The 25,162-nt window shown below is 42.6% G+C and overlaps 1 protein-coding gene across 2 annotated transcripts in view; it reads right to left on the bottom strand.

The window, feature by feature from the left end:
• Positions 1–25,162, bottom strand: part of znf827 (zinc finger protein 827) — a 64,750-nt gene that overhangs the window by 13,358 nt on the left and 26,230 nt on the right. For both annotated transcript variants that reach the window (XM_056371562.1, XM_056371563.1), the window contains exons 5-9: positions 18,906–19,184; positions 8,987–9,229; positions 6,053–6,107; positions 5,758–5,858; positions 516–653 (exon numbers count right to left, since the gene is read on the bottom strand). In XM_056371562.1, the coding sequence (XP_056227537.1) occupies positions 516–653; positions 5,758–5,858; positions 6,053–6,107; positions 8,987–9,229; positions 18,906–19,184 (816 nt within the window). The remainder of the gene's footprint in view (positions 1–515; positions 654–5,757; positions 5,859–6,052; positions 6,108–8,986; positions 9,230–18,905; positions 19,185–25,162) is intronic.

The raw sequence follows: 25,162 nt of genomic DNA on the forward strand, positions 1-25,162 counted from the left end.
TTCATTAATTTTATTTCTGAGAGAGGGATTATGGAAGACAGCGATGGGGTAGAATGGATCAATTTGGAGCAAAGAACGGGCAAGTTTAACAAAAATGCAGTGTAATCAGGAGAGTGAAGAGTGTACAGCTTCATCCTGAGCAAGTCTCCAATGTCTGTGAATGTGAGAGAGAAAGTGAAAAAGGCAACCAATCGGAGCTGCATCAGAATTACTGGTGTGTGTGTGTGTGTGCGTGTGTGTTTGTAGATACTCCGTGAGGCATCCTTCTAGCTGGGTAATTAGACGGGCAGTTTTCCCAGTGAGACTAATCATGGTAGTAATCTCTTTAAAGGAGGGTAATCTAGTCTAGTCAACCTTATTTACTTACTGTGAGCAGCAAAAACACATGCACATGTGCACAAACACAACCGCTAACATCTATACACTAACAAAGAAATGCAAATGTAGAAGCCAGTGTGCGCCGGTGGAGTGCACATACACTAACAATATGGTTGTGTATGTGTGTGTTTATTTACCTGTGTGTAGTGACAGATGTCTAGAAAGAGTCTGCTGTCTACCAAACACCTTGCCACAGACTGGACAGGGGAAGAGCTGTTCATTTAGTCTCCACTGGGCAATCCCGTTTCCTGGCTCCCCATCATCCTTTTCTGAGTCTGGAAAACACACACACACACACACACACACACACACACACACACACACACACACACACACACACACACACACACACACACACACACACACACACACGCACACAGGCACAGGCACACACACACAGGCACAGGAAACCATACTCATCATTTACTGCTGATACAGTCATCCACAAAAGCATCTGCAGATAAACCAAAGGCTGTGAAGTCAAGCTCCCATAAATCAAACAAAGTAACTTAAATTCAATATGTATTGATGTTGAAACCGTAACACACTGCTTAGGTATGTGCTCATGTCCTGATGGACATTTTCTCTGAATTAACATGTAAATTTGGTCTTATTTATTTTATTTAAGGGGACGGAGGAGGCGCGTAAATGCAATAAAGGTCAGAACCAAACTGGGGAAAGTTGTGATCACACGTATGCGTCTTAAACACTAGGCCACAAGGATTCACCCATTTCATCCATCTTTAATGAGATTTATCACCAGTAAAACAGCTTCAACAACACAATACAGGACATGTCTTGTCTTCTCCATTCATATCTCCTTAAACGAATAAAGGAATAATTCAACATACCCCCCAACAAAGTGTTGTTTTTATACTTTGTAAGAGAATTTAAAGGTATTGGTAGGTAAATCCATTTTGTTATCTGGAGCATGAGTAGTTGGAACACATGCTATGCGTACAGTCTGCACGATCACAAATTTTGGGTTGCACATGAATGTCCTTCACACAGACTCGTAAAAATGATAAATTGGCCTTTAATGTCAACAACAAGCACTAGTCCCTCGCTCTAAAGCCTCCTTTCCTTCGCTGCCCCATAGTCTAAGAAATAAAAAGACTGAGTGTGAATGTTTTCGGACGCTGTGAGAGACTCTGAAGAATAGACGTTGCTGCTTTAAATTAAACCTCAAGATATGAATAGATCATAGAGTAATTCACAAGGAAAAAATATGTAATACTATTTTCATTGTGCTGCACAACTTGTTAAGGGAAGATTTTTACTTGTTATCTAAACTGTTGCAAGAATATGCTACACAGACTGACCTTAGCCAAAACTTCTGTATATGCAAGGCATAAAAAAACACAGTAAAAAGACTGTAAGTCTGAGTTTTATTTTTAATCTTCATAAAAGTGTTGGAAAAACTCTGCTGCTGTTTTGGTTGTTTGCAGATGGATCACATAAGTTTGACAGTTCTGACTTTACAAAAGAGACAAGATGAAAAAAAGCAATGTAATCTACAGTTTATATTCAACAACAACTTATGGTAGCTTCATGCAATCACATTTTACCATTGAAAGGGCTTTTCTTTTTTAAAGTTGCCCTATAAAATACAGTGTAGCCGATTGACGAGGTATTAGTTGGGATTTGAATACCACAATGAGGAAAAGCAAAGGATGTTTTCTGGTATTTTAGGACAGGTTTTATGGCAAACGTTTAAGAAGGTGTTGTGAAAGGACATTTTGCTGTTGTTGCTCTGACTCACAAACCCTTGAGCACTTTTTTCTGTATCTACTTCACATATTTGATCCTATCTTTGCCCTCTGCATGCAAACCAGAATTTATGTTGTGTAACTTAATTTCCTTTTATTTGTGTCACACCATCCCTCACAGATATTTTCGGAACTGTCAAAGCAAAACCAGCCTCATTCACTGTGATTCAAGCACAAATTATGATTATTTTGAATTTGAATTTTGAATTTAAATCTTTTGGCTACTATATAATAAAATACATAAAGTACCTTTTATTTATGCTGTGAAAGAGGGAGAGAAGAATAAGGGCACGATGCATGTGGACGACCAATAGGTATCTTATTTTGTAATTTAGGTAAGGTATGTAGCACAGCAGAGCTATAATTAATCAAACACAAAACCAGATAGTTGTCTAAGAAATACTAAATTTGTTCTGAGGGGAATAACCCAGCTATCATAACTTGTAGATCTGAAATAATATATTTTTAAGAACTCAACTTTCAGGAGATGCACCAAGCTCAAACTACATTTGAATTTGTAATGATTACACAATAATTTCAGAATGTTCTTTCTAAAGAATTTAGTTTCCAAAACACAAGAAATGGACGCAGAAATCTGCTGGTGCACATCAGTTTCACCTGAGGCTGAAACGAAAAGTCAGTTAATCAGTTGACAAACTAAAATATTTTGATTAATTAATCATTTAAATTGATTTTCAAGCAAAAATCAGACATTCATTGGTCATTTGGTTTATGTTCAGGTAGGACAAAACATGATGTCTCCTTGGCGTCAAAATAGTGACCTGTTCTTTTTTTCCCTACTATTTTTTAATGTTTTATGTACAATGCAACTAAACAATTAAAAATAAATCATCAGATTAATCAACACTGGAAATAAATGTTAGTTGCAGTTTTAACTGTCCTGTTTCCATCCTCATGTGAGTCCTGTCAGCTGTAGGTCGGTGACCCACCACTGTAGCAAGGGTGAGTGAGGGCATGTGTGTGATGGTAAAGGCATGCAAGTTGAGCAGTGTAAAGCAGCACTTGCCTTTAAACTAAGTAAGTAATCAGTCGACCTGCAGGTCATGAACTCCCTGATCCTGTGCATCACCTTGAATCTGCCTCTCACCATGACGGCAGTCTTGATATCTGACCATGACGGCTATTCACACTGTTTATCTCTAAACTTGTTGTCACTACACGGCTTATTCTGAGAATCCAAGACCTTCTTATGGGGCTTGTAGGTAAAGCTTAGCACATAAAAGCATTAACTGGTCCTGACTCACATAAGTGAGACTAGGGGATGGCCTGGTCATACAAGGTGAAGAGAAGCTGAGCGGCAGGGACTTGAGGCCATGACCCAGCAAACACACTTATTATTAGGCCAATTAGGGTGTGGTGTGGGCTTGGAAGTGGTTAATGGTTTAATTAGGGCTATTAGATCTAGAGAGAAAGGGACACAAACAAGAAATGAAGGATTATGCTACACCCCAGACTGGACAGGTTCTATAAATATAGGTAGATACATACTGTACATTAAAATTTCTGCAGTAATCTAACAGTGTAGACAATTATATACAGAAGTCATTTGTCACTCATTACTAACAGGTCGTTTTACACCCAGTCAATCATATCTACTGATATGTGAATTCCAAAATAAATGTAGCTAAACCTCATGATGCTAGGTCCAAAAAGTTTGAAGGCTGGGGTAGCTGGTTATGTGGGATGAAGTGATGTGCACCTTTACACTGAAAATCACTTCAATTGAAGGTCTGCTGCAACTAGAAATGCTTACGAATATTTGGAACATTGAGGTGATTAAAAAGGGTGAAAAAGACGACAGAGACACACTGAAGAAAAAGAGCAGGTGTGGATGGACACATATGAAGGGGAGAAAAGAGTAAAACAGTACAACAGGAAAAGAGAAAGCAGCAGAGGCTGGATCTGAAGCTTAAACACACAAGGGAAAGGGGAAGTGGGCTGGGCGAATTAACTTTCAGGACACTCTTGACACCCAGAAGCCAATCAGATTTTCATTAACTGGCAGAGGGACAGGCAAAGCTGGCACAAGCTAATTAACCTCTGGATCTCTCACTGCCAAAGGAACATGGAGGAAGTTCTGGGATGGCAGGGAAGAGGGGAGGAGAGGGAGGCAGGGGGATGCCCTGGGCAGAGGCCTTCAGGTTGGGGAAATGCGTGAGAGTGCAGAAAAGCTGGATGGAGCTCTAAATATGAAAGGAGAAGAGGGGGTTTACCAGAGAGAGGGGTGAGACCATGTAAAATAGGAGGTGGTTGGTTATGACTATGTACTCAGGTGTCTTTATTTGTAGTTAAATGCTGAGATGTTCACCAGGCTACAAAGCTTCTGTGTGAGCGTGTGAAAGTATGTGTTTTGTGTGTGAACAGCGGGGGTGTCTGTAAATGCATGCACACGTGTGTATGTGTATAATGAGCACCTCTGCATAATCAATTATTCCTCCGAGCTACAGTGAGATTAACAGACAACAGATACCTTTGAAGATACTTTGGTATGAATGATGCAGCGGCACCCACTGTTAGCAGTTAATTACTTCCTGGTCTTGGTCAGCTGCAGATGACTTTTGTCTCTTTTTCTTTGGAATGGTGATACAACAGAAACAAATACACTGTGGCTTCTACTAATTGTCAGCTAATTTCATTATTGGTTAATCTATTTTCTCAATTAATCTTTTAGTCACTGATTTTACTCTTAAATCCTTTTATATTGTCCTGCGTTTCTTTTCTTAATGCCCTTATTGACTTATGTAACACACGTTTTTGTTAAACGATATTCAATGTGTTGTCATATACAGTAATGTGCAATGCAAACTTTAGATGTTTCAGTTCTGATCGAACCGAATTTATTTTGCAGAATGACAACAACCCCAAACGTACAGCCAGAGTCATAAAGAACTATCATCAGAGACAAGAAGAACAAGGGAGTCCTGAAACAGATGGTCTGGCTCCCACAGAGCCCTGATCTCAACATCATGGAGTCAGACTGGGATTACATGAGGAGACAGAAGACACTGAGACAGAAGAACTGTGGCAAGTTCTCCAAGATGAATTAGAACAACCTACCTGCCAAGTACCTTGAAAAACTGTGCAAGAGTACTGAAGAGAAGTGGTGCTGTTTTAAAAGCAAAGGTTGGTCACACCAAATATTGATTTGATTTTGGCTTTTTCTATTTACTGTGCTTTGTATGAAGAAAGTACCATTCATGGCTTCAATTTTGAAAGCATCATCATTTTACTTTTAGTGCCTAAAACTTTTGCACGATGCCGTATGTGGAAGAAAAACAGCAGATATTCACATCTAAGAAGCTGGAATTGAAAAATTACCATAACACGCAATCAATTAACAAAATAGTTTCTGTAGACCAGCTAATAGATTTATCAACTAACTGTTGCAGTTCTAAAAGACAAGAGTAAAACAATGCCCATCCATCTCTTGCCTGTCTGCAACTTTACCTCTGCTACTACTCCGATCATGTTTCCCTAGTGTGTGTGTCTCTGTGTCTCTGTGTGTGTCTGTGTGTATGTGTGTGTGTGTGTCTCTGTGTGTATGTGTGTGTGTGTGTGTGTGTGTGTGTGTATATTGCATGTGTCTTACCGTGGAATGCTGCCCTGGTAGAGGAGCTGGCCTCTGCGGGGGAAGAGCTCTTAGAGCGCGAGTTAAAGGGTGATTGTCTGAAGCACTCGTCCAGGAATGGACTGAAACACAGAGACATGATAAATAATACCTACACTTACATAGCCACTACATCAAACTGATGTAGTGCCTGATTTCAGGTTTACTTGAAAAGCATAGTTTAGTTATCGATCATGAATGTGACAATTAATACAAAAAAAGTATTATGTGAAATTGAGAAGAAAGACATTTCACAGCTACACACTCTGTGACTCACCTGTTTATTCCCACCATATTACTGTCCTTGTGGTTGTTGGCTTTGCTGACTTTTTCTGAAAAAAAAAAAGACAACACAAAACTATTTATCCATTGTATTATCTATTCAAACAACCCCAAAGATGATCTATTATTGCATGACTGAAGTTGAATGATGACAACTCAACCATCTCCATGACAAGGAGAAGCCTTTGTTCGCTGCCAAAGACAGTAAGATGTGGTTGGGGGTGTCAGAAAAAGTTAAGATTTCTTCTGTCAAACTACTATTTCCAAGTTCAAGAATAAATGTTCATGCTCAATTTATAATAAGCCCAAAGTCTGCTGTTGACAACAGACATCTAGACGTGAGTAGCTGCCAATTTAAGTTCAGTGTCAGTTGATAAGTCTCCTAAAACTTCCCTGCATATAGGCCATTGTCTGACACAAATACTGAGACTATGTATGTGCCTGGTTGCTGAATCCCTTTAAGTTAAATTTGGCTGGTAACACACAGGTTTGCCATGCCAGCAGGGGTGCACTGGCCATCTGGAGTAGTGGGAGTCTCTACAGTGGGTCTGCCGACCTGTGGGCTGAAAGTTAGCCCAACAACATTTTATGAACATTTTAAAAAAAAAAAACAGAAAAAACAATGTGCATAGCTGGCCAGAACCAGACCTGCATTAGACTCCCCAGATGGCATGTGTGTGTTTGTGTGTGTGTTCTAACAGTCATGCTCTTGTATGTAAGTGGGGAAACAAATTACCAACACCTTTCAATATTATGGAATCCAATACAACAAGACCATCACTCTTACACTGACTCTGGTCTCTCAAACTGCTGCAGACTTGTATTAACATATGTGATAAAATGTCAACAAAAATTGAAGATTTTAAGATTGAAAAGGGATTTATTGCATATTTTACTGGGGAGGATTATATTGTACAGGTGTACCCAGTAGACCAGCAGTCAGTGTAAAATACTACTTACAAAGTTTTTGAACGCACATGAAAAGCTTGTTTAAGCTATGTATCACAATAAAATGTGTTCAAATATTTCAAGATATATATTTGTGATGATTAAACTAACTTCGGCCTGGCCTCCTACTTTTGGAGTTATTCTTACTCATCAGCACCTGATTGTAACTGGCTGGGCTCATTATTGCTGCTTTTCCGCACTTTTCTTTTTTCCAGACATTGCAACGTGCTGTTAAGATTAATTACAGCAACGTGAACATACAATGTGATCGATCTTAAAAATCCTAATAACATTTGATAAAAATGTAATAATTTCTCCCAGCATTAGTGGAAATGTTTCATTCAGGTAAGGAAAAGAAAATGCTGCAGTAGATCCAGCACATACAAATTAATAGAAAAACATGAGCATATGGAGTCAAAAGCGTCAGTGATTGCTTGTGTTTTACAAAAAGACTTGATGTCTTAGAGGTTCTCGCAGCTTTACACTATGGGCAGTGTTCACACCTGTCCTTCTGGCACCTGAGATCACACCTGTTTTAAGGTCACAACCACACCCCTGTATGCCAGAGATCCCTAGTAAAGCCAACTCGCATCAAAAACAGCATGCTTTTACATGCTAGCAATTTCTGGTTGCTCACAGAGTGGTTGAGTCTTTAACAAAAATACAAAAAAAAAGATTTTAAGAGGTTTTTAAGTGGTAAGTAAAGTGAGAACTGTAAAATCAACTACTACCACTACCTGGCCAACTAATGTTAGTACAGACCATTGGATTTCAGTATTCAGCCGTAAAGAGCACTATACAAAATGCCTGAGAATGGAGCCATGTGTGAGTTTCAAGGCGATGTAATGAAGTGAATTTCAAAGCTGCAACCATCTCAGTGTTCAGAGCGACCTTGCTACTGATGTGTCTCTGAGGTCCTACTGCTCTGGGTAATTCATATTGATTGCTCATTGTGTGACAGCAGCCCACTCCGTTCCAGTCCCCCTCACATTCAAACCCAGTTCTAAGCGGGCAGTTGTCGCTGTTGCCAGGCTAGCGATGCCCTGGCCTCCCTGGGTGGGCATACTGTGTATCCCCGCTGCCCTCTCTACCCTTCTTATCCTGTGCCCCCCTGTTACAACCCACCACCCCACTCCACTCCCCCCCTCCACCCTAAACACCCCACTCCGTCACACTGCTCGCCAAGGACAGAGGTCTCTTTCCACGTTGCCATGGAGATGCCGCACGGGAGAAATGTAAAGGGAGGAGGGAGGGGAAGTGCAGGGGGAGAGCGTGTGCAGCCAAGTGTGCTTGAGCCGGCATGTCTGAAAACGAGTCAAGGGAGAGAGAGAGAGAGAGAGGGAGAGAGAATGAGAGAAAGGAGGAGAGGGAGGAGGGAAGACGGGGGCATTTGTGCAGACACCACTCCCCAAGGGGCCTTGTGTGAGTGTGTAAGAGTGTGTGGGAAAGAAAGACTGTCAATGTGTGAATTTGTGAATATGTGCGAGAGCAAGAATAGAAAAAAAAGAGATTTTACACGAGCTTGTTTCTCTATATGGCATTTAAGCGAAGCAATCAGAGGCTGGGTGGAGCTGGGGTCACAGCCCAGGACTGCAAGTCTGACCCCTCACACACTCATTCCTACACACACATATCTGCGCATTTTCTCTGGGGGCCGATGGTAACACCTCAAAGCTATGTCTTAATCTAGCAATACAAACAGCTGTCTGCTGCTTCAATGTCACTTTCATGGCCGTACAGGTAAAAAGCAGGATGTCATTACATGTCATATATCCTTGGCTTTACTACAGAGCCTCCAGAGGATGGAAATGGAAACATGTAGGTTTTATAGTCGAAAATCACAAACTGTCCAAGGTTTACAACGCGATGCTGCAGGGAAAAAGATGACATGTTGCTGTGCATGAATGTGTGTGTTGTGTACCTACTGTTGCTCAGAGAACAGTGTGTGCCTGACACTGATATGTGTCTAGTAGAGACATACCTGACAATTTGAACAGTAGTTCCGAGGCCATTTTGACCGATATGTCCTGGGAGAAGAGATCTTTCTGGGGGCGGGCCAACGTCTCGGGGAGGTTACTCATTGGCTCACTCTTCTCACTTGCCCCTAAAGTGCTGAAGGCCAGCAGGTGAGAGGCAGGTGGGGTGAGTTCTGCAGGGGGTGGGTCCACCTCCATGGGCTCTGCCTTTACTTTCACCTTCTGGTACTGGGCATCTTTGTTGTTCTCTGTGGAGGATGTTTGAACAAGAGGACAATCACTGATTAGACTCAAAGAGATTCAACCAATACACAGTATCAAAGTAGAGATCTAGAGTTAGAATAGAGGTTCCTGTGAGTCGTACGTACAATGATTACCCAGAAACAGGAACTTGTAGCTATATTGCAATGCATCAGTGCTGTGATAAATACCTTACTAAAAACATTCAGTTTTTGTTGACTACTACTACCACTTCAGTTCGTGTGGACGGTTCTTTATATTGCTGTTGTACTTGACTGTATTATACTGAACCGTTTTTCTACTGTGCGCTTTCCAGTTTTACATTACACTTTACTTTCATCTGTACAGAGGAACAAAAAATGGTATAATTTAAGAATTTAAGAATTAACAAAAAGGTCACACTGTGTATAGTACTGTGTTGAATTGTTTGACGGTGTAACTACAGTAGGTTTCCGTTTTTCTGGTCACTCAATATATATACATCAAAGGATAATCCCAAAACAAAATATAAATGTAATCCATTTGTTACTGGAAGACTGGAAGCATGTTAATGTCATATTCTGAATAATAAGAATCTTTAGCGTGTAAACCTATGGCTGAGCTCATCTCGGCATCCCATGTAACCCTGACCGAGGATGGTTTGGACACAGATGACTGCGTTGTACCTGCGTCACAAACACAGGCTTAATTTGATGTGTTTTCCTGTCAAATTGCCTGCCAGATGTGCTAATCCTGTACAAGTCAAGTCAATTTTATTCCTATAGCTCAAATTCACAAATCACACATTTATCTCAGAGGGCTTTAAAATCTGTAAAGCATACAACACGCTCTATCCTTTGATCCTTGATCTGGATGAGGAAAAAACAACAGAGGGTTTTCTCTTTCAGGGAGGACGGACATGAAAAAGATTGACTTAGACGATAAATTATCTTGTTCCTTCAATTGATGTATTCAGATAATTAATATATTCTATTGGTCTGGTTGAATAATCTAAGCAAAAAAACAAAAAATTATCATACAAATGGACATAAATGAATTAAGCATCCAGTGCACATGTTGTATGGAAGATGTTGTATGAATGGAATTAAATCTAAAATAGGGAAATCCAAAATGAGTGTTGCCTCTAAAGCTGAGCTGAGCCAGTTAGCATCTAGCTGTGTAATTATTAGGGCAAGAGGGCACCGGGAGGTCACACTGTTGCTTGGGGAAGGCTCCAGCAGCTCGTGTAGTTCACTGACGCAAACAAGACAGATGCTAACGAAAACACTTTAACTGTTAACTGAGCACACTTCAATCTATGTTTATGGTAAGAAGGTGTTTGATGTAACAGTGTTCGATTCCAGATAGTTTTTTTTTTTTTTTTTTTTTCCAGCACATAAACAATGGTCTGAAAGGGTTGAAAACAGCCGTTGACTCACTTCTCATACAAGTTCAAAAGGTGAGGCCAAGTGAGCAGGCTAAAAATAGCTGAGAGGGAGATGGCATCTGTTAGGAATGTCCCGAGCTGATCTGCAGAATCAAACACTGACTCTCCTCTCTCTACGGATATTAAACAAAAGACTACAGGCCACCATGAAAAACACTGGAAAGTATTAAAAGGAAACTGTGATGCAGGCTTTATTTTCTTAATGTGGAGCTACTGAGCTGTCAGATATTGCTTCTCTAATGGTCTCTAATAACTAAATTTAGAAGATTAAAAGTAGCGCTACTTTAGGCTACAGTAAGTGCACACTGTGAAGCTGGGTAATGTAGAAAAAAAATGAGATTGGAGGAGAAAAAAAACCCCTCGGTTGGGACATCCTTTAGCATCTGTATATCCAAGGTAGCTGATCTTTGACTGGAGTGATGGCAGGAGGTAGTGTCTCAGTGTGGTGACAAGCAGGAGCAAGACAAAGCAGCACAGTTGATACAGTGCTGCTGACATGGCGACTCAGCACGATTATGGGATATATGAATTTGGCAGGGCATCAGGAGCAGTAGGAGGGGCAGGGGGAGGTTAGAGGAGCTGGAGGAACAGGGGGGGGGGGGGGGGGGGAGATATGAGACAGTAACCCTGCACTAACCCTGCCACCCCTCCCCTCACATTCTCCACTCCTCTGCTGAAGGAGACCAGTGTGAAACACCAAGACTGAACTTACAGTACACTGTGCACACGTGTGAACATGCAAGGGTATCTACTTCAAGCTGAACAAGTGCGAGTGTACTATACTGTTTATGTGGATGCATTAAAGTGTAAACTCCCCCAAGCCTCCTCCCCTAGGTCCAGGTGTCTGGTTTATTGGTAGTAGCCAGCATGTGGGGGACACTGACAACCATCAGCCCCACTAATCCCTTAATCAGGTGGCCAGAGTTGGCCAAGAGTAACCTAGGGGAGGCTGATGGAGGGGCAGAGCAGAGGAGGAGAGGAGAGCGAGAGAGGAGGGCGGAGGGGTAGGGGGCACTGCGCTGTAAGGGTCAACCAAGGGACACGCGAGCTTCTATCACTGGATCACCACCCTATCGACAGAGGCTGAGTGGACTGCTGAGCTGCAAAAACACACAGTCACACGCAAAAACACACGCACGCAGTGCTGGGATAAACATGCTCACGTCCCAGAGAACCTTTACGGAGAGATCACATGACACAGAGAGAAAAAATTTAAATCGCAAACACAGTGACACCATATTGAAAGCATTGCATCACAGCGGGCCAAGTCTACCTGTCACAAAATAAAAAATGAAAATATGGCCTCACTCCCACACCGATAATAGCTATGGCTTTTTGGTCGAGGTCATGACCTAATGTTCTGAAGCCATAAAAAGCAGCCCTCAGTCTGTCTGAATCCAGCTTGTGTATGTGTGTGTGTGTGTGTGTTGTGTGTGTGTGTGTGTGTGTGTGTGTGTTTGTTGTATGAGAGTGCGTGTGTCATTTCCTCTGGTCCAGAAGCCTCCTCTACGATGCACCAGCTGCCATTAGGCCAGAGAATCAGGTCTGGAGGAATGTGTGTCTGTGTGTGTACAAGAGTGCCTGTGCCCTTTCCCAATAAATATCATAGCTTCTCTTTAGTGTCAGTGTTGTTCCAATTCCTTTTAATATTCCGTCAAAGTATGCCAGTAAAACTCAACAAATATAAATACAACATAAAAGTATTTTCAAGATTTATGACAAATAGAAGAGGTTAAACTGCAGGCTATTAAGTTTTGTTGTTTGTGTGTGTGTGTGTGTGTGTGTGTGTGTGTGTGTGTGTGTGTGTGTGTGTGTGTGTGTGTGTGAGAATTTATATTACAGTTGTACCACTCAAAAATTAATACGGGTATTTGGTGGTTTATATTGTGATTCTTTACAAACGGACAGGAGTAGTGCACATGGGAGCACACATTTCTGTGATAATATTTGGGAAATATTAAATACCACAGACAAACACTGGCATTTTGAGTATTATTTCATTAAATACAATATAATGTAGTTTATTAATTTTTTAACAATGTGGCCTAGATTTAGTAGAATATTAATATTGCAACAAAATGCACAAAGTCCTCAGCAGAGTTTAGACAAGGAGCAACCTAGTCCACTTTAACTAGCAGAAGTATTACTCATCTATCCAACATCATTTTCAGTTTCAACATACATATTTCAAGAGGGCGCAGGGCCACACAAAAATACTAGATTCCTTTGACACGTCTTGTTCTATTTAAATCCAAATTCCTATGAGCTTTCCTTATTTTCCCAAAGGTTTCAACAATGAATTGCTTAAGCTTTTGTTAATTTAAGAGCAGGTGTAACAATTAAGTACACTTGCACGCGGCTTTGTTCTACTGGCTGTTGTATGTTTGTTAAATAAGTGGTGAACTTTCACTTTATTGCTTAAGCTTCATATCTGGGCTTACACACACAGTATGGGCATCAGCAATAATGACAAAGCGTTAGATCTGTCTGGATTAAGTAGGTTAAAGCCTTTGACCAAGCGTGACCCTTAACCAAGTGAACATGGAAGCTTCTTTGAGCTCCATAAGGTATGTTATGGCAAGTTTCACTCTTTTACAGTATTCGTGTATATGTGCTGTATGGCAAGTTGCTCCAAATGCACTATACATACCTTGTTCCCTCTGACGCAGCACTACTCAAGTTTTGAGTCAGAATGAAAGTGACTGGGGTTCGTGTAATGTTCTGTTTTTAGTGATCAACTTTGACCTCAGGTGTCTACTTGAATCTGTGTGGACATGACAGCCCGTTTTGCTGAGAATATACAGTATGTAGGTACAGACCCAGCATAGATTTATAACTACAGTACACTATACAAAAAAAAACACATACCAGTAGTGACTTAATGCATGCAAAGTCAATTTATTGCACCGCTTTGATGCATCGACAGCATAGGAACAAAAACTTGGACAGACAGGCAGTGAGGGAGAAAGACGGAGGGTGAGGCAAAGAGGAAGGGTAAAGAGAAGAAAAAAATTGTCAAACAGTGCCAGAAAAAGAAGACCCGAGGGTAAGAGAGGAAAGAAGAAAGTGGGATGAGAGAGAAGAGCTGGGGGAGGACAGAAGGATGAGGAATGGCTAGAGCCTAAATGACAACCTCTCCACCTCTCCCCCTCCTGTTATCCTAGTCTACCCTTCTCCCAGCTCTGTTATTCCACATCTCTCTATCCCTGCCCCCATCCCTCTCTCTCAATCTCTCTATTCTCCTGCTCTCTAGTCGACCTGCTCAGACAGGGGTGAAGAGTTCAGGCGCTTCAAAGGCTGCAGTGTGGAGACTGCATGTCATGTGGGAGCCACAGCAGCCTTGCCTGCAGACTTCACAGACAGCTGCTGCTACAATTGATCCTCGACCAGTTAGTTCTCAGTAGTTCAGCCTTCCAACAGTTGCAAACTGCAGCTACATCTGACTCTAGAGCAGTGCGCTTGATAAACAGCCCATAAGGAGCCAGATATGGCCCTTATAAAGCAGCCCTAAACAAAAACATTTGGCACAAGCCAGAGCAGATCCAAGGCTACCAAAATTTTATCATATAAGGTCAAGACAAAAGACGGCAAGTGATTGTCTCAGTAATTCTGTCAATCATGTCTCTCATTTACACAGGGCACCCAGGAAAAAAAACATATATAGTAAGGTGCAAAAGGACTCGGCTCTCCATTTCTGTAAACAGAACTATAGGCAGTGATGAGGAGCCACTGAGACAGAATATGGAGGTAGGGAGGGTGGGAGTAAGAGAGGTCAGCGAGCGGCCACACTGAGGGGGCATGGTGAGGACACTGTCAGAGCAGTGTTGAGCTTAACATAAAGTAAGACTGTACAGTAATGCCAGTGTTGTGAATAAGAATGATGAACTGCCTGGACAGTATGCTGTGATAATCCATACTGAGTAAATAGTGAATACGTTTATGTGAGGGTAAAGATAAATTATGAGCATTACATACAGTTACTAACTAAAAGGGGAAAAGCTATATTTATTATTGTCATCATTATTGTTGCAGTTTGCTTAAAGTTTGGTTCATTCCTAAACCTGATTGATGGTACACTTCCCACATTTCTCAAACTACACAGATACTTGTCATTTTAATAGAGATTAAATCATTATCTTTGTCACATAACAGTTATTGTACAGTACAACAGGACCAATTTTCTTAACCTTCAACTGTGCATTACCGTTAATGGCGCAAAGGCAGGAGGGGTGTAAGCTCAGGCTGGTGTATGGCAAGGTGCTGGTGTTTAAGTGATAATTGGCTGTTTGGAAATTTTGTTTTCAATGCACCATCATTGCAATGGAAATGTGTGGTGGAAATATGCAGCAATTACACACAGTATAAATACTGAGTGAGGAAAATAAACACATTCTACAACAAGTAGAAGCATTAAAATAAAACATAATGTAATTTAAGCAAGAATGGCAACGTCAATAAGGCTGTCTGCATCACTCATCCTAAACTGCTTTCTAACTTTAGAAAATCCTTGACTAAATCCTTACTGTGACCTGAAGGCAGCAGGCGGTGTACACTGTATAATCTACCTGTAGCTAGTAAACCCAGAGCCATTATGAACTATGATTCACTGTGGTTAGCTTCAGGAAATCATGCACGGCCAACCAGGCCGCCGCTGCTGCTGCTGCAAAAAAAAATCCACAAAAACCCAGCTGCTGCATACTGTAGCTGTATGTTCCACTACTTCATCTGTTGCATTTTAATGAATGCATTTTGAGCAATACGGAGTGGTACAGCAGAATTACAACAATGAATGTTCGAGTTGAATTTAAAAGTGGTAAGTCAGAAGTTTTCTTTTAAGGGATAAAAAAAATATAATCTCACAACTCTCTCTGGCACATCATGCGAAGTGTGTAAGTGTCAGTTTATCTAGTTGACAATGACAATATACACACTTCAGACCAATACTGTCATTGGCCTATAATCATATGAAATCATAAAAAAAAAAAAAAAACATGGGTTTCAAATATCACTAGAGTTGGTGAACCGAACCACCAGTTAATATTAAACCTATATTTGAATGGTAACCCTGCTCCAAAGGGAAGTCCATGTTGCTCTTTTTCTGTGTAGGTAGGTTGCTTTCTGTAATATCAACAAAAAGAACCTCATAAGCTAAAGATTGTTGCTGTTTCGAGGTCTTTTTGCTCCTTAGTGGTCAAAATAGTTTAATGCAACTTTTATTAGCTAGGTAACAAGCACTGTGGAGGGGAGAGGGCCTGTAAAAATGTCCTCAGAGATGGAAGGCCTGTTCCTAAGGAATGAGGAATGAGTTAAGCGAGTACAAAGTGTGATTTCACACCTATAGTGAGGGTGGCTGGATGGTGAGTGGGTGGCGCGGCTGTTACCCACACGATGCCAGTCTGCCAGGGCACCACCTAGGGCCCTGCACCTCCCCTCCCCTCTCCCTTCCTGTGACGCCATGTTCCCCTTGCCCTGCAACACCAGTGCCCATCTGCTAGGACACGTTAGCCGCTGGCGCCAGGGACTATTTAGCCTGGCATAATTAGCCCCCAGACACCAGCAGCCTGGTTTTAAACAGATGTGGGGGAGGTAGCGTTAGCAAGGCGACTCAACACGACCAACCAATGTTTGATAAGGAAGAGAAGAGAGAGGGGGAAGAAGAGAAGAAGAAGTGACCTAGTTAAAGGGATGATGCAACTCATGTTACAGCACAATGGGCAGTAATGATGACAACCCCACTTGCTCTGACTGTCCAATGCCATGGTCGAGGAGGGAAGAGCAGCAGAATTTAATTAGGTTGTGTCCATTTGCTGTACTGACAAGCAAGAATGAGGAAATAAGCAGTTTTTAACAGACTACGAGTGATGTTTTAACAAAGAAAATGCTTAGCCTGCACTCCCCAATCTGATTTCCCTATTAAAGTATCTGTACTGGTTATTGTATTCTGGCGCTGACCCTTACCAGGGGACAGAGAGAGGTTACAGTGTAGATGCCCTTGAACCTCATGGCTGTAATCACACGTGACTGTAACGGCATTGACCTTTCCCTGGCTCCCTTCTTTCCACCTCACCATCTTTTTCTCCTTCCCTTCCCCCCAGGGTCATTTGAGGGTCCAGACTCTTGTCAAGGCTGTCACTCTAGACAGCCCTCTCCATCTACCGCCCCCGCTGTTGCCATGGCAATGGACGGCACTGCGCTCCAAGGACTGTGTGAGGGGGCAGAGGGAGCCAGCGGACGGATGAACGCTGCAGCATCTTTCCCTAACCTAGGTCAACCTTGCAGAGCTAGTGTAAGTGATGGGAGGGGATAAATGCTGGCCATGCTGCTTGAGGACCAAATAAACTGGCAGGATAATGTCAGTGCAAGGATTGAAACGGCAGAAAAAGGTAGGAGACAGAGGGATAACAGTGATGAAACAAAGAACATAGGTGGAGGCAGTACGGTGGAAGAATTATATACTACCCACATCATTCTCTCAATTTCTCTATTCTACACACAAAGGCCGGCGTCTTGTATTTGTTTTTTTTGTGTTGTTTTAAAGAAGTAATCATGTCAGTTTTGTCTTCCTCAAATGCACACACACAAAAGCACATGCACACACACAGGGAAACGTGACCTGGGGGCAGGCAGTGGAGCAGCACACGTGTAGTACCACTGAGCTCCCAGCCAGCATGAGTCACTCTGAACACCAGTCGACCCGGAGAGAACAATGGCAACCGGTGTGTGAGGTGTCTGTAAAGCACGCACACACTGGCACTGGATGAAGAGCCACTGATAGAGTAACGCCCCACTGCGCCACCATCAGACTGCTATTTGTGCTTTGTGGTTTTTAATACAGTGGATGCATATTTGCACAAGTGTGTAACATTGTACATTTTATGGCTGCATAGTTCCAGGGCACTAGTCATTGCAATGTTGATATCAGTGTGCATTTTTTTCCCCCAAAATAAAAGTAGTCCATGAGGTCAGCTAAGTTTTGGATGAACTAAAATTTGAAAAGTATTTGTTAATTCAGAATAATGTGTACAGCATGCATGCATTGCGGATAATTGAACATTTCTGTGCATGTAACATAGCTAGAAAAGCCAGCTCTGTTGCTGCATACTGATACGTACTTCAACAAATTTCATTTTTGATAGCCTGAGAGATACACTCCAGCAGCCCACAGTGGACAAACACCTGTCCATAACACACTTGAACTAGACCTAGCATTCAATAGAGATTTCTGATGTAGGCTAAAATAAGCAGTGGCCTTAAACTTTATTTAGCAGTGACACAAACTGTTAGAAAAGAAATTGAAAAGCAACAGTTACCTTTTAAATACCGCCAAGTACAGCATGCGTAATGTGCTACAAAATTAAGAACCAAGCAGGAATCCCTGTCTGCGGACTTGTTACCGACATTCTTGCTGAGTTCAAACCGCAAGCTGTAAAGGGCTAAATCATGCTGCACTGGTTGATGTCAGAGCGGCCCACACAGGTCCACACATGGTCATGGAACAAAGGGCAAGTCAGGGACGAGTTTTAAGTTCAATAACGTAAGCAGATACTATACTTTATCTGCCAGTTGTCTGTCTTGTTTTGTAGAGGAACTTTAACGACTTCAAAAAGTAAAAAGGCCCTTTGCTCCACAAAAGTTGGAATAACCTGATGCAGAGAAGGGCAGAAAGAAAATAAAAGGGTCGAGACAAGCGACCCGAATATCATCAAAGAAGATACATACCGTAGTCTTTGCAGCCACCATCTAGAGCAGAGGCTTCAGAAAAACAAAGTCTATTCCACCATATTTGCTTTTCCCCCCAAAGGTACACTTTGCTCACCTCTGAGAAGCCCCCAATTTGAGCTTGATTAGGTGTGCCATGGTATAAAACAATAGAACCCTATTATGACCGTCAGTGACATAACCTTTGGCCTACAGCTAACCTCCTGAGCTGGTACTGGCTGATCTGAACCTCCAACCAGCCGACCAACACCACAGTTATCAATAACAAAGGGCATGCATGTTGTTATGCTTCTTTTTTTTTTTTTGACATATTGAAATGTTTGCATACAGTTTTACACAAAGTCATTAAATATACTGTACGCATCTCATACATACACAATTTCAAGACCACTTGAAATTATTGTTCTGCTTAGATTTATTAGAACTACAGAATTGTGTGGACTGTTGCATAGGTCAACCTGAGAACTACAAAGCTCATTTGCATTTCCCCCCTTATCGCAAACACATCACATAAATCCACAGCTAAGTACACAGCGTACCTGAAAGCTTAATCAGCAACTCAGAGGCCACCTTCATGTTGATATCCTGGCTCAGCAGGCTGTTCTTAGCCATGGGACTTCCTTCCCTTGGTTTCAGTGGCCCCGGGCGCTCTGCGGCCCCTGCAGCCCCTTTTGGTCCGTCCTGGCAGAAAGTCACAGGGAAGCTTGACTGGACCTGGCTCTGGGACTGGGAGGATGGTCTGGGGCTCAGCGCTTCCTCTACTTTGGGCTCTTCCTTCAAGTGGAATGGAGACTTGAGCGTCTCCCTCTGGTTGGCCGCTGCAGCATAGAAGACAGAGAAGACAGAAAGAATGAGAAGAAATGAAGGTGCATGTTGATCTGAAAGGTGTATCATAAGTTTAACTCAGCAATAACAAGAGGCCATGTGGAGGCTCTGCATTGTTTACAAAAGTCACAAATTTTATTCTGTATATGAGAGGTCCTACAACTAATGATAATAACAATAAATAACAGATTTATTATGGTACTAACTGAATACAACAAAACAATAACACCTGAGGTTCAATCTAATATGCCATGAGGAAATTTCACTTTCAAGCTTCATATGAGTGAAGAGGACTGTGTGTATACACACACACACACACACACACACACACACACACACACACACACACACACACACACACACGTAACATATGATACATGAAAATTCAAATTAAACGGAACATGATCCATTTTCATAGTCTTATCGCTGCAACAGTTGCCACAGTTGCATGCTGTGGGCCAACAAGGAGGGTGCAACCTTATGGCCGCCCTTCTCTCTAAGTCTTTAGGGCATCTGTAACAATATTCCCAAGTCCTCTCCTTCTTCCTTTGTCCTTCATACTACTATTTTCCCCCCATCCCATTCATTCGTGTGCACTTTGTTCGTAGCACCATTCCACATTAAGTCTGGTCTTTCTAATTCCGTCTTGCCTATGACATCGTCTAAATCCTCTTCAGACATAAGGACATGAAATAATTCCTGTACTTGTGTGGAACGCGATTGCAATCAACTGAAGCCTTATCTGCCATCTCTGCAGTGTGTAGCCTAGGTTAGGGAGTGAACTGTCACATGGATCCCTCTGCACTACAGTCATCTTCAAGAGAAACTGGGCCACATCTAATCCGCCTTAGATGAATAATTAATAATTAGACATGGAGCAACTTCCGATAGCCGCCAAGAAAAGAACAGCGGGGCAAGCACGTCTCTTTGTGTCTCCCAGCACGTTCCACTACACTCTGTGCTAAAACGAAGGTTTACACAAGCTGTAGCTTACAGTACTGAAATTTCAAATGGCTATAGAACACTGAGAGACACTGTGTGTTTATATATTTAAAGACGTGTGTGTGTGTGTGTGTGTGTGTGTGTGTGCGTTTGCATGTGTGTGTGAAAGAATGTAAAGTTTTTTGATATTCAGACCTACTGATGATGATCTCCTGCTGAAGGAGGAAGTGGGGAAGCAGGGTTTATTTGAGCAAACATAAAACTTGTAGGGAGTACATGTTAGACTCTGCAATGCTACCTTGTTTTTGTTTGTAAAGTAAGAATTAATTAGCCGATGTGGATGCAACAATATCTGTGACTGTTTTCACATGTGACTCAGGAAGCAGAACCATATTGCCATTGCGAAATTTCACAGGAAGGCAATCACATATGATACTGATAACCAACTGTGGCAGAGGTTGCATTCAGTATTTCTGTAATTATCTGTGTTAATTGTAAAAATACCTGCACCTCAGAGTCATTTCTCCTTAAAGCAGAATACATTTCTAATATCATGTCACTGTAAAAGTACTTGTCATCCAATCTGAAATAAAATAATTCACTTGCTGACACCACAGGTGCCTTCAACTTCAGAAGAACTGTGTGGATATTACTAGCTCATCTTTATTTGTTTAAAGTAAAAAAAATTCAAAATAATAATTTTAAGTTTAATTTTTTTTTTCAATCTCAAAGCTAACATAATTTGACTGTGGCAAGTGTGACACCAACACACACATCTCCTGACTCAACCCTTGACACTTCAAACACACTGTACACCCCAGCATGTACACTATCTGTCTCTCTCACAACACACACACACACACACACACACACACACACACACACACACACACACAACACACACACACACACACACGCACACACACACACACAGGGAATGGATATAAGAGAGGCTATCACTCTTGGCAGACTGCTGTCCAGTCTCCTCTGGCCCCAGCAGAGATCTGCTCCACTCCTCACCCTACCGTCTCACCTAACATCTCTAACCGCCACAGGCCTGCCGCCCCCTGCTCGCATCATCAATCTGTGCCGGCTCCAGCCTCTCTGATTAATGATGATCTATGCCGGAGGGATAGAGGGCTCAGGGACAGGGGATACAGGGCAGGAAAAGGGAACAGGTGCTGGTGTTTTGACCACCCATGCAGTGCCACGATGCCACAGTGCCACACCATGGCAGGCCGGGGCTGGAGTTCAAGAGGGGGAAAAGGAAGAGGTTGAGTGGTGGGTGGGGGGGGTGGAGGGGGACGGTGACCTTCAAGTTCAGGGGCAGTGGCGCAGGGTCGCACGCAGCACCAGCTGGAAATGTCACACCGTCAGATGTCAGCGGGCAGGCTAAGTATAACCTGGTCAGCACCTGGAAGGACGTCCTCTAATTAGAAGCGTGTTGGGCCATGTCGGATCAGACAGGGACAGCACACTTGGTCACTGTCTTACAAACACACATAAAGATACACTATTGCCTTTACCTGCACAGACACATACTTATCCATATCTTAGGAAAACTCCTTACTTTGTGTTGCCACGTACAACAGTGCTCATGCTGCATTCAAACCATACGCAAATGCTGGGATGCACATGAGCCACTGACAAATACAGACTCAACACAAACTTAGATTCTCAAATTCTTCTCCTCTGTGGCCTCATGAGAACAAAAACAACCCCAGGCCGTGCACTCACACACAAAGTCACACCACTCCAGTGACCTTTTGGATTGTCGCTATAAATAGAGTGTATTTCCACTCAGAATCTATGTTACAGAGCCCAATGAATTATTTAGTAGCCTAATCCAATGGGCAAGTTTTTTTTATTTCTTCAAGCTGATGGCTCAATAACAAAAAGCCAAAGCGGCCTACAATGCTCAGCTTACACTTTTGCCTTTTGTCTGTCAGAGTTTCACAATCACAACAGCATCATGAGCATTCAGTCTCTGGCAGATCATCTTGTGAAGTGAACACACATCTGAGGACGAGATGGGCATCTCTGGGTGACTGGGCTTCTCTTCTGTGAGCTTCCTGGCTGTGTGAATACGTACCCAGGCCAATGTCAGCTCCCTGTGCATGATACTGTAAGGCTGCTTCTAGCTCAGGGTTGACGATGTTATCAGTTTGTCTCCATGTTATCACACCCCTCTGACACCTGCCACCAACACTACCTCCATAGCCGCTCTCTTCCCTGTTTCTCTCCCCTTTGCCACGCTTCTCTCTCGCGCCTCATCCGTCTCGCTGCCAGGCGCTTGTCCACTCCGCCTCACCTCTCGCTCCGTGGCCAGGGCTGCCGTCAAATAACTTCATTAGCTTTCCACCTCTGTCACGCTGGCCTGCTCCCCCTCTGACAATTGGCTGCTGTTTTCTCCCGGAGAAAAAAAGAACCAAAGGGCTACGTGGGGCAGGTTGAGAACCCAACAATAGCTGACAGTGTGCTAGACATTGGACAGTGATACTGATGGCTGCAGTGGGGATGTATGGACCAGAGGTCACACACAAAAGGCCTGCCTCTGTCTGCTCATGCCGAGCTGGAAAGCAAGGGACATGCAGATTAAATCTAGATGTTCACAAAGAGGCAAAACTTAGGACAAGACATTTCAGTATCCAAAATATTAAGTGTCAACTAAGAGATGGTGCAACAAAATCCAAGTATTTCTACACTTGAATATACAAAAGATGCCCCTATTGTGTTTTCAAAAACAGATAATGACAAAATCTAGATTCTCAAAAAAAAAAAAAAAAAAAAAAAAGCCTTAAAATACTCCAGGTTTTCCATGTATAGTGTTGAAATTCTGCTTGTGCGTCATCTCACTGTAGCAAAGCACTGCATGCAAGATATTCTCCTAGGACAAAGATAAATAAGACAACTGCAGAAGCATCATGACAGATGCAACACCTCCCACAACCCCCTGCATGCCAATTATTCACACCCAGCCAGGGTCAAGCTCGTTGTGCCTGTGTCACCGCAGCGGGGGGCGGGGGGTGGTGTTTGGAGGGTGTGCAGTGCCCACTGTCATTATTAACTCAGGGTCCACTGGGCACAGGGTAGGGCTGTGCATTTCAAAGTGCCTCGGTGGCTTTCATCTCTGAATCAAAATGTGGATCACACTGGATAGCTAACGGTTGTGTCAGCGTGCAAGGATAAAAATCAAAGGGTATCAGTATAACACTCAATGGAAAGCAGGGCAGCCCAAAAAATGATATGCTTATTATGTCAGAGGTCAGGAAGAGTTCAGTGGCTTTTTATGCCTGGGGAACTCAATGCAACTCCCTCTTTACCTCTTTCTCCCGCTCCCTCCCTTGCTGTCACTTTATCTGTCTCTTTTTTTTTTTATCTTTTTCTCTCTAGCTTTTTATACACCACCACCACCCCCACCCCCCACCACCCCCTCCTCCCTCCTCCCTCATAGGCCTTGTGGGATTGAATTGAGGCACTGAGACAGTAGTGTAAAAGCAGGAGGGATGAGCTGCTCGTGTACACACTCAATCTGGGTTGGCAGGGAGGTCAAAAGAAATAGAGTCTACAGGTCCCAGGAGGAACTTCCTCACCTCTCCCTCTCTGGCTGCTCCGTGGCATGGGTAACTCTCACTGAGATCTGAGCCCAGTTCTTCTCAGTTTCATAACTCTCTATCTTTAACTCCGCCCCCCAACAAAGGGAGAACTTTGTGATCAAAGAAGCAGCATTCATTAAAACCTATTATCATGCATTCAAGTTCAACATCCTCTCGTCCTGTCTTTTTATATCCTCCCTCATTCTCCTTGAATGATGCCCTGAGTAAGATGTCCGCCACTTGACACTGGACTGACATTGCGAGGAGCCATCTTGGCTCCTCCGGGAGTTGCCTGAGCTTGATTGTGCAGTCTGGGAGTGAAGTGCAACTGGCACCCAGGGGGCAACCATGTGGCGCCGGGGCGTGCGAGATCGAGGGGGAGTTAACTAAGCCGGCCCAGTCCCTGTGCATTCTGGCGGGGTCACAGGATGGCGCTGAGGGCGCTAATCATTTCAAATTATGAATTCCTTTTTAATTATGAATTATGCATAAATTTTTAATTAATCTAATGTTCCCAGGGTTTTTTCCTCCCATCCTCACTCAAGATCTCAATCTAATTACACAGCATTAAGTGGAAGAGTGGCAGGCGTAGCCTCGACCCCGGCGCTGAACCTCGGTCAACCTTTTTCCATCAATCTTGCCTTTGTCTCCAGGCTCATCCTTTGATATTTTGCAACACAGTGAAACGCATCTAAACACGGCCTGAGCCTGGTATACCTTGGAGCAGCATGTTTGTCAAGTTTGTTTGGTTAAAATGCTGTATCATTATGTTATAGAGCAATACACAGCAACTTCACCAGTGGAAAATACTGCTTCTTGAACAGGAACGGCCAGGTACACACCATCAGCTGCATCAACTGTTTCAGTAAAACAAATACCATTAAGGGTGGGGAGAGGAAGACTTCTCAGTGTATTAGACAAGGTCTTTCACCAGAGTACAGCAGCCCTGTGTTAACAGCACTTAATGCAGGGTTTCAGATCACCTCATTCCATTTGTGGATTGTGACATTTTCAATCTATCCCCTCAACACATATACAGTGAAATCTTCCACCATTTTGTCAGTAATACTTACACAAAGAAAGACAGAATTGTTAGCAGGAGGAAAGTGCCTAGAGGTTATAGAAGTTCAGCTACCCTGTCAACTTACAAGATGTGCATGAAGAAAATTTGTCCCACAACAACTATTGTTGAGATGCCAATCATTAAGTTCCCAACTACTTAAGTAGAGCTAATCAGAGGCCAACAGCAGAGGACTGTGGATTTTTTTTAAACTAAAAAGACCCTGGAAATACCCTTGATAAGTGATTTTTTTATGTTAGAAAAATGTACCAATTGTGTATTTTGAAGCCTAGGAAGCAAATAAAATATAATTCAAAACAGAGCATTTATTCACAAAATTAGAGATGAACACAGTGTACATGCTCTGATTTAG

This window comes from Seriola aureovittata, chromosome 3 (assembly GCF_021018895.1).
Source record: "Seriola aureovittata isolate HTS-2021-v1 ecotype China chromosome 3, ASM2101889v1, whole genome shotgun sequence".
NCBI classification, from domain to species: Eukaryota; Metazoa; Chordata; class Actinopteri; order Carangiformes; family Carangidae; genus Seriola; species Seriola aureovittata.